This window comes from Petaurus breviceps, unplaced genomic scaffold, assembly GCF_028583685.1.
Source record: "Petaurus breviceps papuanus isolate PSGF00001 unplaced genomic scaffold, PetGlider_PUasm1.0 224, whole genome shotgun sequence".
Taxonomy (NCBI): domain Eukaryota; kingdom Metazoa; phylum Chordata; class Mammalia; order Diprotodontia; family Petauridae; genus Petaurus; species Petaurus breviceps.
In genome coordinates, this window is record NW_027185887.1 from 10,422,926 (window position 1) to 10,435,458 (window position 12,533).

The 12,533-nt window shown below is 36.1% G+C and overlaps 1 protein-coding gene across 3 annotated transcripts in view; it reads right to left on the reverse strand.

Moving 5' to 3' along the window:
- Nucleotides 1-12,533, reverse strand: part of CARMIL1 (capping protein regulator and myosin 1 linker 1) — a 404,323-nt gene that overhangs the window by 187,634 nt on the left and 204,156 nt on the right. For all 3 annotated transcript variants that reach the window (XM_069095035.1, XM_069095037.1, XM_069095036.1), the window contains exon 5: nucleotides 12,008-12,129. In XM_069095035.1, the coding sequence (XP_068951136.1) occupies nucleotides 12,008-12,129 (122 nt within the window). The remainder of the gene's footprint in view (nucleotides 1-12,007; nucleotides 12,130-12,533) is intronic.

The following is a 12,533-nucleotide window of genomic DNA, read 5'->3' on the forward strand; positions in this document are numbered from 1 at the left end:
TTAAAAATGTTGTGCTAATTATATATAAAATATATATTTCACAACTGGTTTTTTTTTTAATTTTCAAAGATAACAATGTTTAAAGACCTACTGATGCCCTTTATATTCCCGTCATTGCTAGATATGCCCTCTCCTTTGTAACAAAGAAAAGCAAATAAAACAAACAAACAAGATGACCAAATGTGACAGCATATGTGATATTCTATGCCCTCACCCACTCTCCCCACTTAGGCATCTAACAAAGGAAGTGTGACCCAAGATTGGCCGATGAATTTAATCTATTTGACAACCTTTATACTTATTTTCATTATTGTGAACCCTTCCATTCCTTCTCACTTTATTCAATATTACTTCACACAAGTCTTGCTAAATTTCTCTTAATTCCCAATCTCATCACTGAAGCATATATTTGCTACCAGTCCACAAAGCAAAGGGATAGCCTAATTTTAGGGTGCAATTCATAGATTTATTTCTGAGTCTCATATTCAGTCTAATGAGCATAGGCCTTTCTAAAAGTATTTAGATAATTAATAATCCTTTACTGTCTCCATGGAAATACTTGAGATTTACTGGGTCAGCAAAAATTTTCTAAAAAACACCTATAAAATGCACTAGGATGGAGCTGTGGCCCTGGAATCAGGAGGACCTGAGTTCAAATCCAGCCTCATTGGGACTCTGGGCAAATCACTTAATCTCAATTGTCTCCAAAAAAAAAAAATTAAAAATAGGAAATAAAGCAAAAGCCATGTATAATGACCTAGAGTCCTTTTATAGTAGAAAGCCTTAGTTATTTTGGAAATATGGGTTTGAAAGAACATTTTCAACTTCAATAATGTGATAGAATGCAGCCATGTGGAATGTTAACCAAAACCAATTCCTGTTCTACTACTAAACCAAAATTCCTTGCTTTGCCCCATCTGTCTAGCAATTTATTGCAGTCATGGCCTTGATCTGGGATATTAGGAATGACTGTAAGCTAGTGATTAAGGGAACCCAAAGCACTAAAAAAGTATAATACTCTTTACCAAGGGGCAAGACAGGGTGTTCTTTAGCTGTATTAAGTAAAACAACTGAGTTTTCTTTCCCTTCTACGTCGAAGTTTTAACTTAACTTCTTAGTTTCTCTTGCCTACATAGAAAACAAGGGTTGAAGGATATGTTGTTTTGATGATATGTAAGACAGCTATTGAGGAAAAATAAGAAAATAAGAAAGACACCAGTGCCCTTTCTGTTAGGGGACTTTGAAAGAGCTGGGTCCATGGCAGTCTGAGGTGATACCCACTATGTGATTATTCTGATTCTTAAATCTCATCATCATTATTTCCCAAATCAAATACTGGACAGAGAGCTGCGATGACATTTTGGCTATTCCCTCCCCACTCCCAGACTTTGTAGTATATAATGTAGACCAAAGAGAATCAAGAGGAGGATGGGGAAGTTCTTTCCTCTACATTGTTATAATCATTGTACACATTATTCTTTTGATTTTGCTCATTTTACTCTTTATCAGTTCATAAACATCTTCCAATGTTTCTGTTTTCCTCATACACATTATTGTTTACTAGACAATAATCCATTATGCTCCTCTACAGTTTGTTCAGTCATTTCCCAATTGGTGGGTATCTATTTTGTTTCTAATTCTTGGAAACCACAGAGTACTGCTATTAATATGTTAGACCTTCCTTTTGTCTTTAACATTCCTGGGCTATATTCTGTGATTGATGGGCCAAAGGGTATGGACAGTTTAATCAACATTCCCTTCATAAATTCCAAATAAATATCCAGAACGACTGAACTAATTTACAACTTCACCAACAATATATTAGAGTATCTATCTTCCCACAATTTCTCCACCATTGACTGTTCTCATTTTTTTTGTCATCATTACCAATTTGTGTCATGTTAAAGGAAACTTCAGAATGGTTTTAATTTGCATTTTTCCTAACAACTGAATTGGAATATATTCTCATGACTATTTATTGCTATTTATGGTTTATAATTCTTCTTCTGAAAACTGTTCAAATCTGACTATTTCTATATATTGGGGAATTTCCCCCTGACCTCATTATATCATTTAAGACTCAGACAAGCTTAAACTTGGTCCTATTGTTTTAACTTCTATTTCTACACATATTAACCCACATATTACCTCTAACTGTATAAAGTAATATATAATACAGTTCTTATGAAAAACAAAATGCTAACTCTATTGTACAGCACTGCTTTCAAATATGAAAATTGCTTCAGACTGTCAAATGTGTCATCAAACATAAATGACTTGTTACAGCTCCTACGGTCAATTAAGTCAAGCATGTTGAAAGCATAAGCAAAAATTCAGGAATACTGCAAAAAAAGTTCTATGTAACTTAAAAAGTATGCTATTCACCAAATTTAATTAGGAAGAGCAAGACCTGGAAAAGCAAATATCTTAAACAGAATAATTAGCAATGCCCATGCTTCTAATGATATTAGGAGTAAGGCTTAGGTTAAAAAGAAGATAGGAGAAAAATAAATAAAATGAATTTTATAAAAAGAAGATGGGACACCTAAAAAAATCAAGAAAATTTACAAAGTGGCAATGTAATTTGTAAAGTAGAATACTATATTCCTTTCATGTTAGGTGGTATAGTGGAGGGAGCCCTGGGTCTGGAGTCAAGAAGGACTCAGAGATTAAGTCTGGCCTTAGGCATTTACCAACTGTGTTACCCTGGGTAAGAAGACACTTAGCTTCTGTTTGCCTCCATTTTCTCATCTGTAAAATGGAGATAATAATAGGTACCTACCTCTCAGGGTTGTTTTAAGGATCAAATGTGATAATAATTTGGAAACACATAGCATGGTGCCTGGCATATAGTAAGCATTATGTCAAGTTCAAATGTTCTTATTATTATTATATTATCATCCTGATGATGATGATGAAGATGTTCTGGTTAATTTTAACAGCAGTACAATTTAATATACATAGTGATACTAGATTTCCTAATGGCAAAAAAAAAGCAAACAATCTGTTATGAAGGAACAAAGAGAGAACAGAGAAGAAAACAAGAGATGGAAAGTAGAAAATTAGAACATGAAAAAGGTTTACATTATCCATATGCTATATGCTTTTTTTACTCTTTGCCATACTGTTGATAAAGTTTGATTCTTTTTTTTCCCCTTTTTGGAGGGGGTAAGGCAATTGGGGTTAAGTGACTTGCCCAAGGTCACACAGCTAGTAAGTGTTAAGTGTCTGGGGCCGGATTTGAACTCAGGTCTTCCTGACTCCAGGGCTGTGCTCCAGCCACCTAGCTGCCCCAGTGTTTGACTCTTTTTGAAGGAGTATATTGTTTGGTATTAGAAGTGACATTATAAACAATCCTTATAATTGCATTAAGATAAAAACAATGTAAAATACCCACTACCCTTTTCCTTGATTATCATTTTCTTATTGATAACAATAATCCCACCACTACCACTACCACTTGACATCCTAACAGCATTTTTAGATTCACAAAATGCTCTATACACATGATCACATTTGAACTCTGCAACAATCATAGTAAGTAGGTGCTATAATTATTACTATATCCTTTTTACAGATGAAGAACCTGGGTCTCAAAGGTTAAATGACATGGCCTCACTGCTACTAAATAAGTGTCAGGGGCAGGACTTCCAAGTCTTCCTCACACCATGTCCAGTGCTCATCCCATTTTGCTCCCCTCATGTAAACATCAGTACCCTAAAGGTGTGGTTGATGGGTGCTAGAAGACATTTTCATTGCATTGTGAAGGAGGGGGCTTATCAAGGATTTTTCTTCATTTCTGACCTTGCTACACAACTTTGGGACTTCCCTGCCCTCTCTATCATGCTCCAAGAAGCTCATCCTTTGGAAAACTTCACATCCTGCAAGATCCCATCAACCCTGATACTCACTCCCCATTATTGTACTGTGTCCCTCTGACTGGAAAACAAAGCTATTGAACCCTCAACCCTTCATTTAAAGAGGAGGCACAGCACAGACATCTCATTTCCAACCTGGGATTTTTCTGACTTTCCCACCATGCTTCAGCTACCTCTCCCCATCCCTCCCTACACCTTTTCAGTTTCCTTCTGTTTATTGTCTTTCACCCTTAGATTATGATGAGAGGAGGGGCTATCTTTCTATTTTTGTCTGTTTCCCCAGATGGGCACAGTGCTTGGCACATAGTAGGTGCTTTAAAATGTTTATTGATTACTGAATTACATGTCTTTTCCTGCCCAATTTCAACTTAGACTCTGAGATAATTAATTTATAGGAAAGGGCTTATAGATTTTTGGTCAACGTAGTGACAAGAGAAGGTGGCTAAATGTGCAGGGGATAGAGTGCCAAAGTGATGAGTCAAGAAGACTCATCTTTGTAAGTCCAAATCTGGACTTAGACACTAGCTGTGTGACCCTGGGCAATTCACTTAATCCTGTTTGTCTCAGTTTCCTCATCTGTAAAATGAGCCAGAGAAGGAAATAGCAAACCGCTCCAGTATCTTTATCAATAAAACCCCAAATGAGGTCACAAGGAGTTGTATGTGACTAAAAATGACTGAACAACAAAGTGACAAGACACCCTCTCTGTTGGCCTCAAAAGAGATTTGGGATTTTTTACATCATATTAAGTCAAAACAATGTAATTTTGGTCTTTAAAGATAATCTTATTTATACAGAGCCAGACTCTAAAACAATGAGAGATTATTCTGTTTAAGGTGTTTCTATTTTTCTCTCTCTTTCTCTTGCTAGAAGGTACAGGGGAAATGTTCAAATCTCCTCTCTACCATTTATTACTCTACTTGGACAAGTCACTTGACCTCTAGGAGTCAAATTTTTTTCTCATCTTTCAGACAAAAAGCTTCAAAGATTCTAAAACTGGACACATACTCCAAGGAAGCCAAAGACAGAATGAAAAGCTACACATAGGTCAAACTATCCACTTCTGGAGGTTAGCACAAGAACTAGAAACAAAGGAAGTATACATAGATTGTGGCGTGACTAACCAAATGATAAGATATATTAACATAATGGAAAATTACTGTATCATAAGTCATAATGAATATAAAGAATTCCAAGAAACACAAAAGATCTATGAATTGTGAGAGAATAAAGGAAGCTAACAGAGAAAGAGAAACACATAACAACAATGTGAATGAAAAGAACACTAATATCAGAAACATTGGATGTAAAAATTGGCTGCATTGGTTTTGTTTCTACAATACCTTTTTAATTTAATGTAATCAAAATTATCCATTTTACATTTCTTAATATTCTCTATCTCATTTGGTTACAAATTCTTCCTTTCCCCATAGCTCTGTCAGGCAAATTATTCCCTGCTCTCCTAATTTGCTTATGGTATCATCCCTTATGTCTAAATCAGGTACCCATTTCGACCTCATCTTATTGTGGGATGTCAGATGTTGGACTATGCCTAGTTTCTGCCATACTATTATTTTCCCATCAGTTTTTGTTTTTGTTTTTTTTTTAAGCAATCGGGTTTAAGTAACTTGTTCAAGGTTTCATGGCCAGTTATTTCTGGGTGTGGTGCTAAGTATCTGAACCCGCATTTTTAAGAATTGTAAAACTCCTTACAGATATTATCTCATTTTATCCTCAAAACCACCTTGGGCAGTAGGGGATATTATTAATTTTACAGATGAAGAGACTGAGTTGGATAAATGTTAGGTAAATTGCCCCAGGGTCACATATCTGCTTAGTGTCTTAAGAGTGGCTTTGAACTCCAGTATTCCTGAATATAGGACTGGTACTCTCTATTAACTGTACTCCTGGCTGCCTATAATAAAGCAAACCCTACTACTACATAATTATAATAATCAATCTTGGACCTGGAGAAAAGTTAAGGAACTGTACCACTTGCCTTTCCCTGGAAAAGAAAGAGTCATGGGCGTAGAATGACATCTATCCTCTCAGATATGGTCACTACATCAGATAGTTTTGCCTGTTTGTTGTTGATGTTGGTAATATGGTTTTAGAAGGGAAAGCTAGTTGTACAGAAATGACTGCTATATCAATACAACTTTTAAAATAAAAAATAAAATAAAGAGGGAGCAGGATTAAAGTGTGCTCTAGGTACTATCTTTTTATGTCTGTGGTTATTTCATTGTTCATTAGTGTGTACCAAAAGCTGACAGAAAAGTAGAAAAAAATGCAAGATTTGGAGACAGAAAACTGGCCTGAGTTCCCTTGAGCAAGCCATAACTTCTCTAGGTCTCAGATTTCCCAAATGTAAAATGTCAGGGTTGAACTATAGGACCTTCACAGTCACTGCTAAGACTAAAGTTATGAAAGAGAATAAAATGTGCACTGAGCATGTTATTGCTGCTTCTAGCTCTTAAGTGATTTGATAGAAAGTTAAAGTAGCTTAAAATATCTAGACAGCACTATCCTCCTAATGTCATGAGTTGGATATAAATGCATCATACATAAAGTGCTATCAAGATTCTCCACTATTTGAAATAATTTATAAATGTGATAGATTACACATAATTTTTGAAAAAAACTAGATTGATGTCTTCTATATGAGTAGCTTCAAAATAAAGAGTCTAAGGAACACAAAAGGCCCACAGTTAGTTACTCCTACAAACCTATGGACACAATATCTAATGCTCTTGGCCTCTAGTACATTTATTCTACCATTAGTATGTGATAAACTGGTAGAATACTTTCCCTGGGATATGCACACAGATGATGAGGTTGATGCATATATCATCAGAGAGCTCATTGTTTGCTCTGAAGGCTCTCTTGGAGGCTCTGAAACAAAGAGTGGGAGAGAAGAAGTATTAGACTGCCTACCAAACTGAAGATCTACAGAGCCATTGTGATGACCTCATTGTTATTTGATGTGAAACCTGGACAGTATATAAGTTCCATGCCAAGAAACTGAATCACTTCCATTTGAATTCCCTTAGGAAGATTCTGAAGATCACTTGGTAAGGGTAAGAACTTGGACATTGAAATCCTTTCTAGAGCTAAACTGCCAAGCATTCAATTCTGATGCACTTGCCATGTTGTTCAAATGTCAAATGTAAGTTTGCCAGAAAAACTATAGAGAGCTAACAGAAGGTGAGCACTCACACAAAAATCAGAAACCACTCTCAAGGTCTCTCTGAAGGTCTTTGGTATCATTTATGAGACTTGGGAGACATTGGCACAGGACCAACCCACATGGCATGCCCCCATCAAAGAAGGGACTGGCTCTATGAAAAGAGCAGAATTGCAGTAGCTCAAAAGAAATGAAATATGCACATTTAGAGCCATCTCCACTCCAAAGAACTATTTGTGTCCCACCTGTGGTCAAACCTTCAGAGCTCACATTCAACTGATCAGCCATAATCAAATACACTGTACCTTGAGTCCAACATGACGATGCCATTTTTGTCCTCTTTAAGAATGAAGGACAGCAACCAGTGTGTGTTATGAACTTGAACTTCAGGGCCTGTTGACTCCCAAGTGGATTCTCTTTTCATTACACCCTGCTGCTGCTTCTTTTGTCTTAGCAGGTGACCACTAATAAAGCAGAGGGTCATGTTTCCATAGCACCATGACCACTCATGTAGCCAATCACTCAGTCTGCATTAAATAAGCTGAATGAATAGCTGGACTGATTTTGTTACCCTGCTGAGTATGGTCAGTAACTTTCCTTTAATTCAGGAGGCATTATGACAAACTTCCAATCTAGAAAGATAAGGGAATTTATTCTACCTTTTTTTTCAAACTGAAAATTTCTCTACAAAGGTAGTATTTCATTCGGAAAAAAAAATTTAAGGCAGTGTGGCATACTGTATATCTACAAACTACTGAATCTGCATTAATAAAGTGAGTTTCCATGCCAGGCATTCCCTATACAAGGGAAATCACAGGTCCAAATAAACAAAAAATACAACAGTAATAAATGGGTGTTGCCCTTAATAGTAATATTAAACATAATAACAATGATAAGATGAGGGACTAGAACAACTGAATCAGGAATTTCCAGGTTAAAAAAAGTTACTTCTGTCAAAGTAGGTCACAATCTTATAGTCATAGAAGGCAATCAAATGACATAGTGAACATAGGGCAGGACTTGAAGACAAAAAGAACAGAGCTTGAATCCTGTCTCAGACATTTACTAGCTATGTGACCCTGGACAAGTCATTTAACCTCTGTATACCTCAGTTTCTTCATCTGTAAAATGTGTGTGTGTGTAACCATTGCATACATACTTCAATATATCAGTTCTTTCTCTGGATACAGAGAGCATCCTCCTTCACAATGAACCTGGTAGTTAATCTGAGTATTTATAATAGTCAAAGTGACTTAGTCACTCAAAGCTGTTCTTAACATAATATTGCTGTTACTGAATACAATGTTCTGTTGTTCTCTTCATTTCATTCTTCACTGTTTCAAGCAATTTTGTCCATGCTTTTCTAAGATTATTGAGCTCATAACTTCTTATAGCACAGGAGTACTTCATCATGATCATATACCATATCTGAGGATTAAGGCTTGCAAAAAAAAAAGTTCTAGTATTTCATTTGTACCTCATGACAACACTATGGATAGCTATAGGAAGTTTTTTTTTACTTCAACCTTAGACACTCAACTAAGGAATTCCCTGTTAAAAAAACTCCCTCGCTACTGCATATTGGCAACACATTTGTAACTCAGTCTTAGAGAATTTCCTAGATCATTGAGAAGATCAGAAATTTGGCCATAGTCATAAAGCTGTTATGAAGGAGAGGTCTTCCTGATGCCGAGGCTGGCTTTCTAGCTCCTACACTATACTGCTTCTCATTACAGGAATTATTGACCCTATTACACAATGAAGAAACTTCGCTCTAAAGAGGTGACTTGCCCAGAGGTCACACAGGAGTAAATAGCAGAATTAGAATTTGAACCCAGGTCCTCTGATTCCAAATCCACTACTCTTAAAATCCATGGGTTACAGAAACCAGTACTTGCATTATGGAATAGGCTTATCAGTGAGATCACTGTTCAATTTCAGCAGCCAAATTTAATTTTGGAATTTTAAAATAAACATCTTAATTAGAATTAAGAATAATAGAAAAGATTTGTGTAAGCTGCCAAAAATTTAGCAATTCAACTCACAATATCATGTACATGTGGGATGATATTTTTTGTAGATGACTGTTTTCTCTTTCAGGATGGCCTGATGATAGTGGGGCTGGGGGAAGATCTACAGGGAATCCAGTTTTTTCAGATCTAAAAAGAGAGTCAAACTAAATTCTTATCTCTAGGGTCTCTTTTACTTTAAAGTCTATTCTCATATATTTAGGAATATAAACAGTACAAATCAACACAGTATTTGCATTTTGTGTGTATGTGTATGTGTGTGTGTGTGTTTGCTTTGGTCATTTTGATAGCATTCATTCTAATAAATTGTGAATCTATGTCTTTCCTCACAATGCTTTCCTAACCTGGACCTTCTTGCTTTTTCCCTACTCAAACCTGACCTACTCATCTCAAGTCCTAGAACCCTTAAGAAGTCTTCCTTATCTATTTCTGCCTTCATTTGATCTTCTGCTCTCTCATTTAACTGGCTGCTTCACTCAGAGGGTATGACATAATTTAGCACTAAATTAATCCTATTTTCTCTTATTTCATGCATTAAGTTTGTCTCCTCAATTAAATGTACAACAGGAATCACATCTTATACCTCTATGAGAAAACAAGATGATGCACTAAATAGAGTGCAAGACTTCAAGTCAGAAAGAACTGAGTTCAAATCTTGTGGCAGATACTTTTTACCTATGTGACCCTTGTGTAACTCTTGTATAAATCACGTTATCCCTCTCAGGCTCATTTTCCTCACCTGTAAAATGGGGATAATAATAGCTCCTATCACAGAGAGTTGCTGGGAAGATCAAATGAAATTATAATTGTAAAGCATTTTGCAAATGCTAAATTATTATTATTGTTGTTGTTCTATCTCCTTTATATTGCCTAGCACAGTCCAGACACAAAGGAGGAATCTACTGACTGATTAAAAGCAAGGATTTTGCTTGTGCGTTAAATAAAAGGCACAAGTAAAATTACCATTTTTCATCCAAATCTATCTTCTTAAAACAAAATCAAGCATGAAAAACTAATGTAATAAATCCCTTAAAAAATCACAGCTAAAAGTTTAATTTTTTTTCCCTTCATCATAAAAAGCTTTTCAGATGGTCCCATGCAACGTGTGATAAATCTGTTTAAAGTTAAGGGTGCTATAAGGACATTCCAAATAGGGCTGTGATTAACACTGGTGAAAGACACTTGCTAATTTATCATACATTTTGAAAAGAAGCATGCTGAAAGGAAGTGTATTTAGAGAACAGAAATGTGGAATGCTACATTACTAAAATTTGATTAGAGAAAACCCATTTTCCAATATTCCTGACATTCACAAAGCCTGCATTAACATCAGTTCCAAAGCCATTATAAATTCCCTCTCACCTTACCATCTACTCCCACTCTAACAGAAATGTGCCTAATTGGAATCCAGGGACTGTTCAGTTTTACATGACTCAGAAGAAGGCCCCCACTTCTCTCCCCATATTATACTAAAAAGACAGTTCATAGCTTTCAGAGGGAAGGGAAAGGAAATCCCTTCATCTTCAGGCAACAGAAATTTCAGAAAGCACCAAGGAAATCTATCTTCAGAAGGGGAAAGAAAGACAGGAGTGTACAACTATGAAACCAACAGCTCCTGACTCCCTTCTTGAGATATGAAACAAAGAGGAACTAAGATGGCATTTAATCGTAAATTAAATGCATCCAAAAGTCAAGTGATTAGAGGGGTATTCATAGATCCTTTTCACCCCCAACACTGTTCTCCAAAGTGCCAATCATGGTGGCTATTTATGGAAGAAGCCAAGAAATGAGCTGAATTAAGTTGCAATAATTAAAAGAATGAATGAAAAAGTATCTATTAAGGAAAAGGGTTACAAACAGAAAAAGTCCATACTCTTAATTGGAAGCTGTAACATATAAAAGAAAGTTCAACTATAAGGTCACATGTGTCCACATCTATATGTAAGAGGCAAAAGGGGAGGGAAATGAAAAGAGAGGGAGAGAGGGAAGAAGAGAAAAGATGGGAAGGAGGAAGAGGGGAGAGAGAGAAAGAGAGAGACAGAGAGAGGAGAGACAAAGAGACAGAGAGAGAGTAGTAGTCTATAGCTCTCAGACTGGTTTCCCATTATACTCTGATGTACAACCAATCCTCAGTCACTCAAGATCCTAGGGAGAGGATGGTACTTTGTATATATTATTCGCTTAACCCCCCAGAACAGGCTGGACATTGTTACAATAGAATTTACAAGTTTGAATGGGAAATAAGATTACTCCAGGACATGTTTTAGCACAAACCATGGCGTTTACTTTCCTTCCCTAGTCTATATTATTGTAGTATTAGTGGTAAATAACACAAAATGATCAAATCTGCCACCCAGAAGTAAGTCCTATTAAAAATATACACAAAGAAAGAATTTGTGTAGCAGTTTAAGAAAAATCAGAGAAATGAAAGGCAAGAATATGATTTTCCTAGTTTTCTTTCAAGTTTTCTCTTTAAAAAAAAAATATCTTAAAGCAGAAGAATTAATGCAGGTAGTTCCCTCACACATTGGATTCTACTCCTGCAACACCATTAATACACATGAAAGGAAATTCTTGTCAGGGAAAGAGGTGACTTACATAAAAGAGGCTTCAATATTTATGTTTTGACCATAAGTCAAAGTAATGAAAAACCATGTCCTTTCCTCTACCTTGCTTAGATCCTTTCTGAAGCTTCAGGACCAGCACTAAAAGAAAGTACTAACATAAAACTATATAGCCTAAATTAGGCTTGAACTACTGATCTTGAAGGAAAAGGAAAGGCTGTGGGAAGAGGCAAGTTGGAGAAGTAGAAGGAAAGCATTTTCAGGGTGGAAGAGAGAAAAAAGAAATTTCCTCTCCTTAACTTTGATAAAGCATCATGTCTATGATTGGTGCCATCCTAATAGGGTACTTACGCTGGTGAGAGACCAGGAAATATCTTTCTCAAACAGGTACCAATGTGTGCCAGCACATCATTCACATCTTCTGATGATGCCATCTTCATGGAAAGGCTGCATTTTTCAGTTTCGACAATTAGCTGCATGAAACAAAAATTTGGAAATTACACTTGAAATCCTATTTTAAAGGTGAATGAAATGCTTTCATTTTTTAAAAATTTCAACAAGTAAAAACATCATTTACAATGACCACCCAGATTCATATGCTTAAGTCAATTTGAAATTTGTCTATGGACAAACTGAGACCACGGAAAGACTTTAGCTTAAAAATGCCAAGGTCTCCCACTGCATCCAGGGTCATGGTCAGTCATTCTGACCTGTGTCTTACCACTGGACTCCTATCACTCTGGAGGACAGGGTGAGACTGGCTACTTTGCAAAGTTTTGTCTAAATTCAATTCAATTCACTTGTAAGGCAAGACATCACTCTCCTGATTTCACTGGTCCTCTTTGAGAATGAAGGATAAATAACAACAATGGAAAAA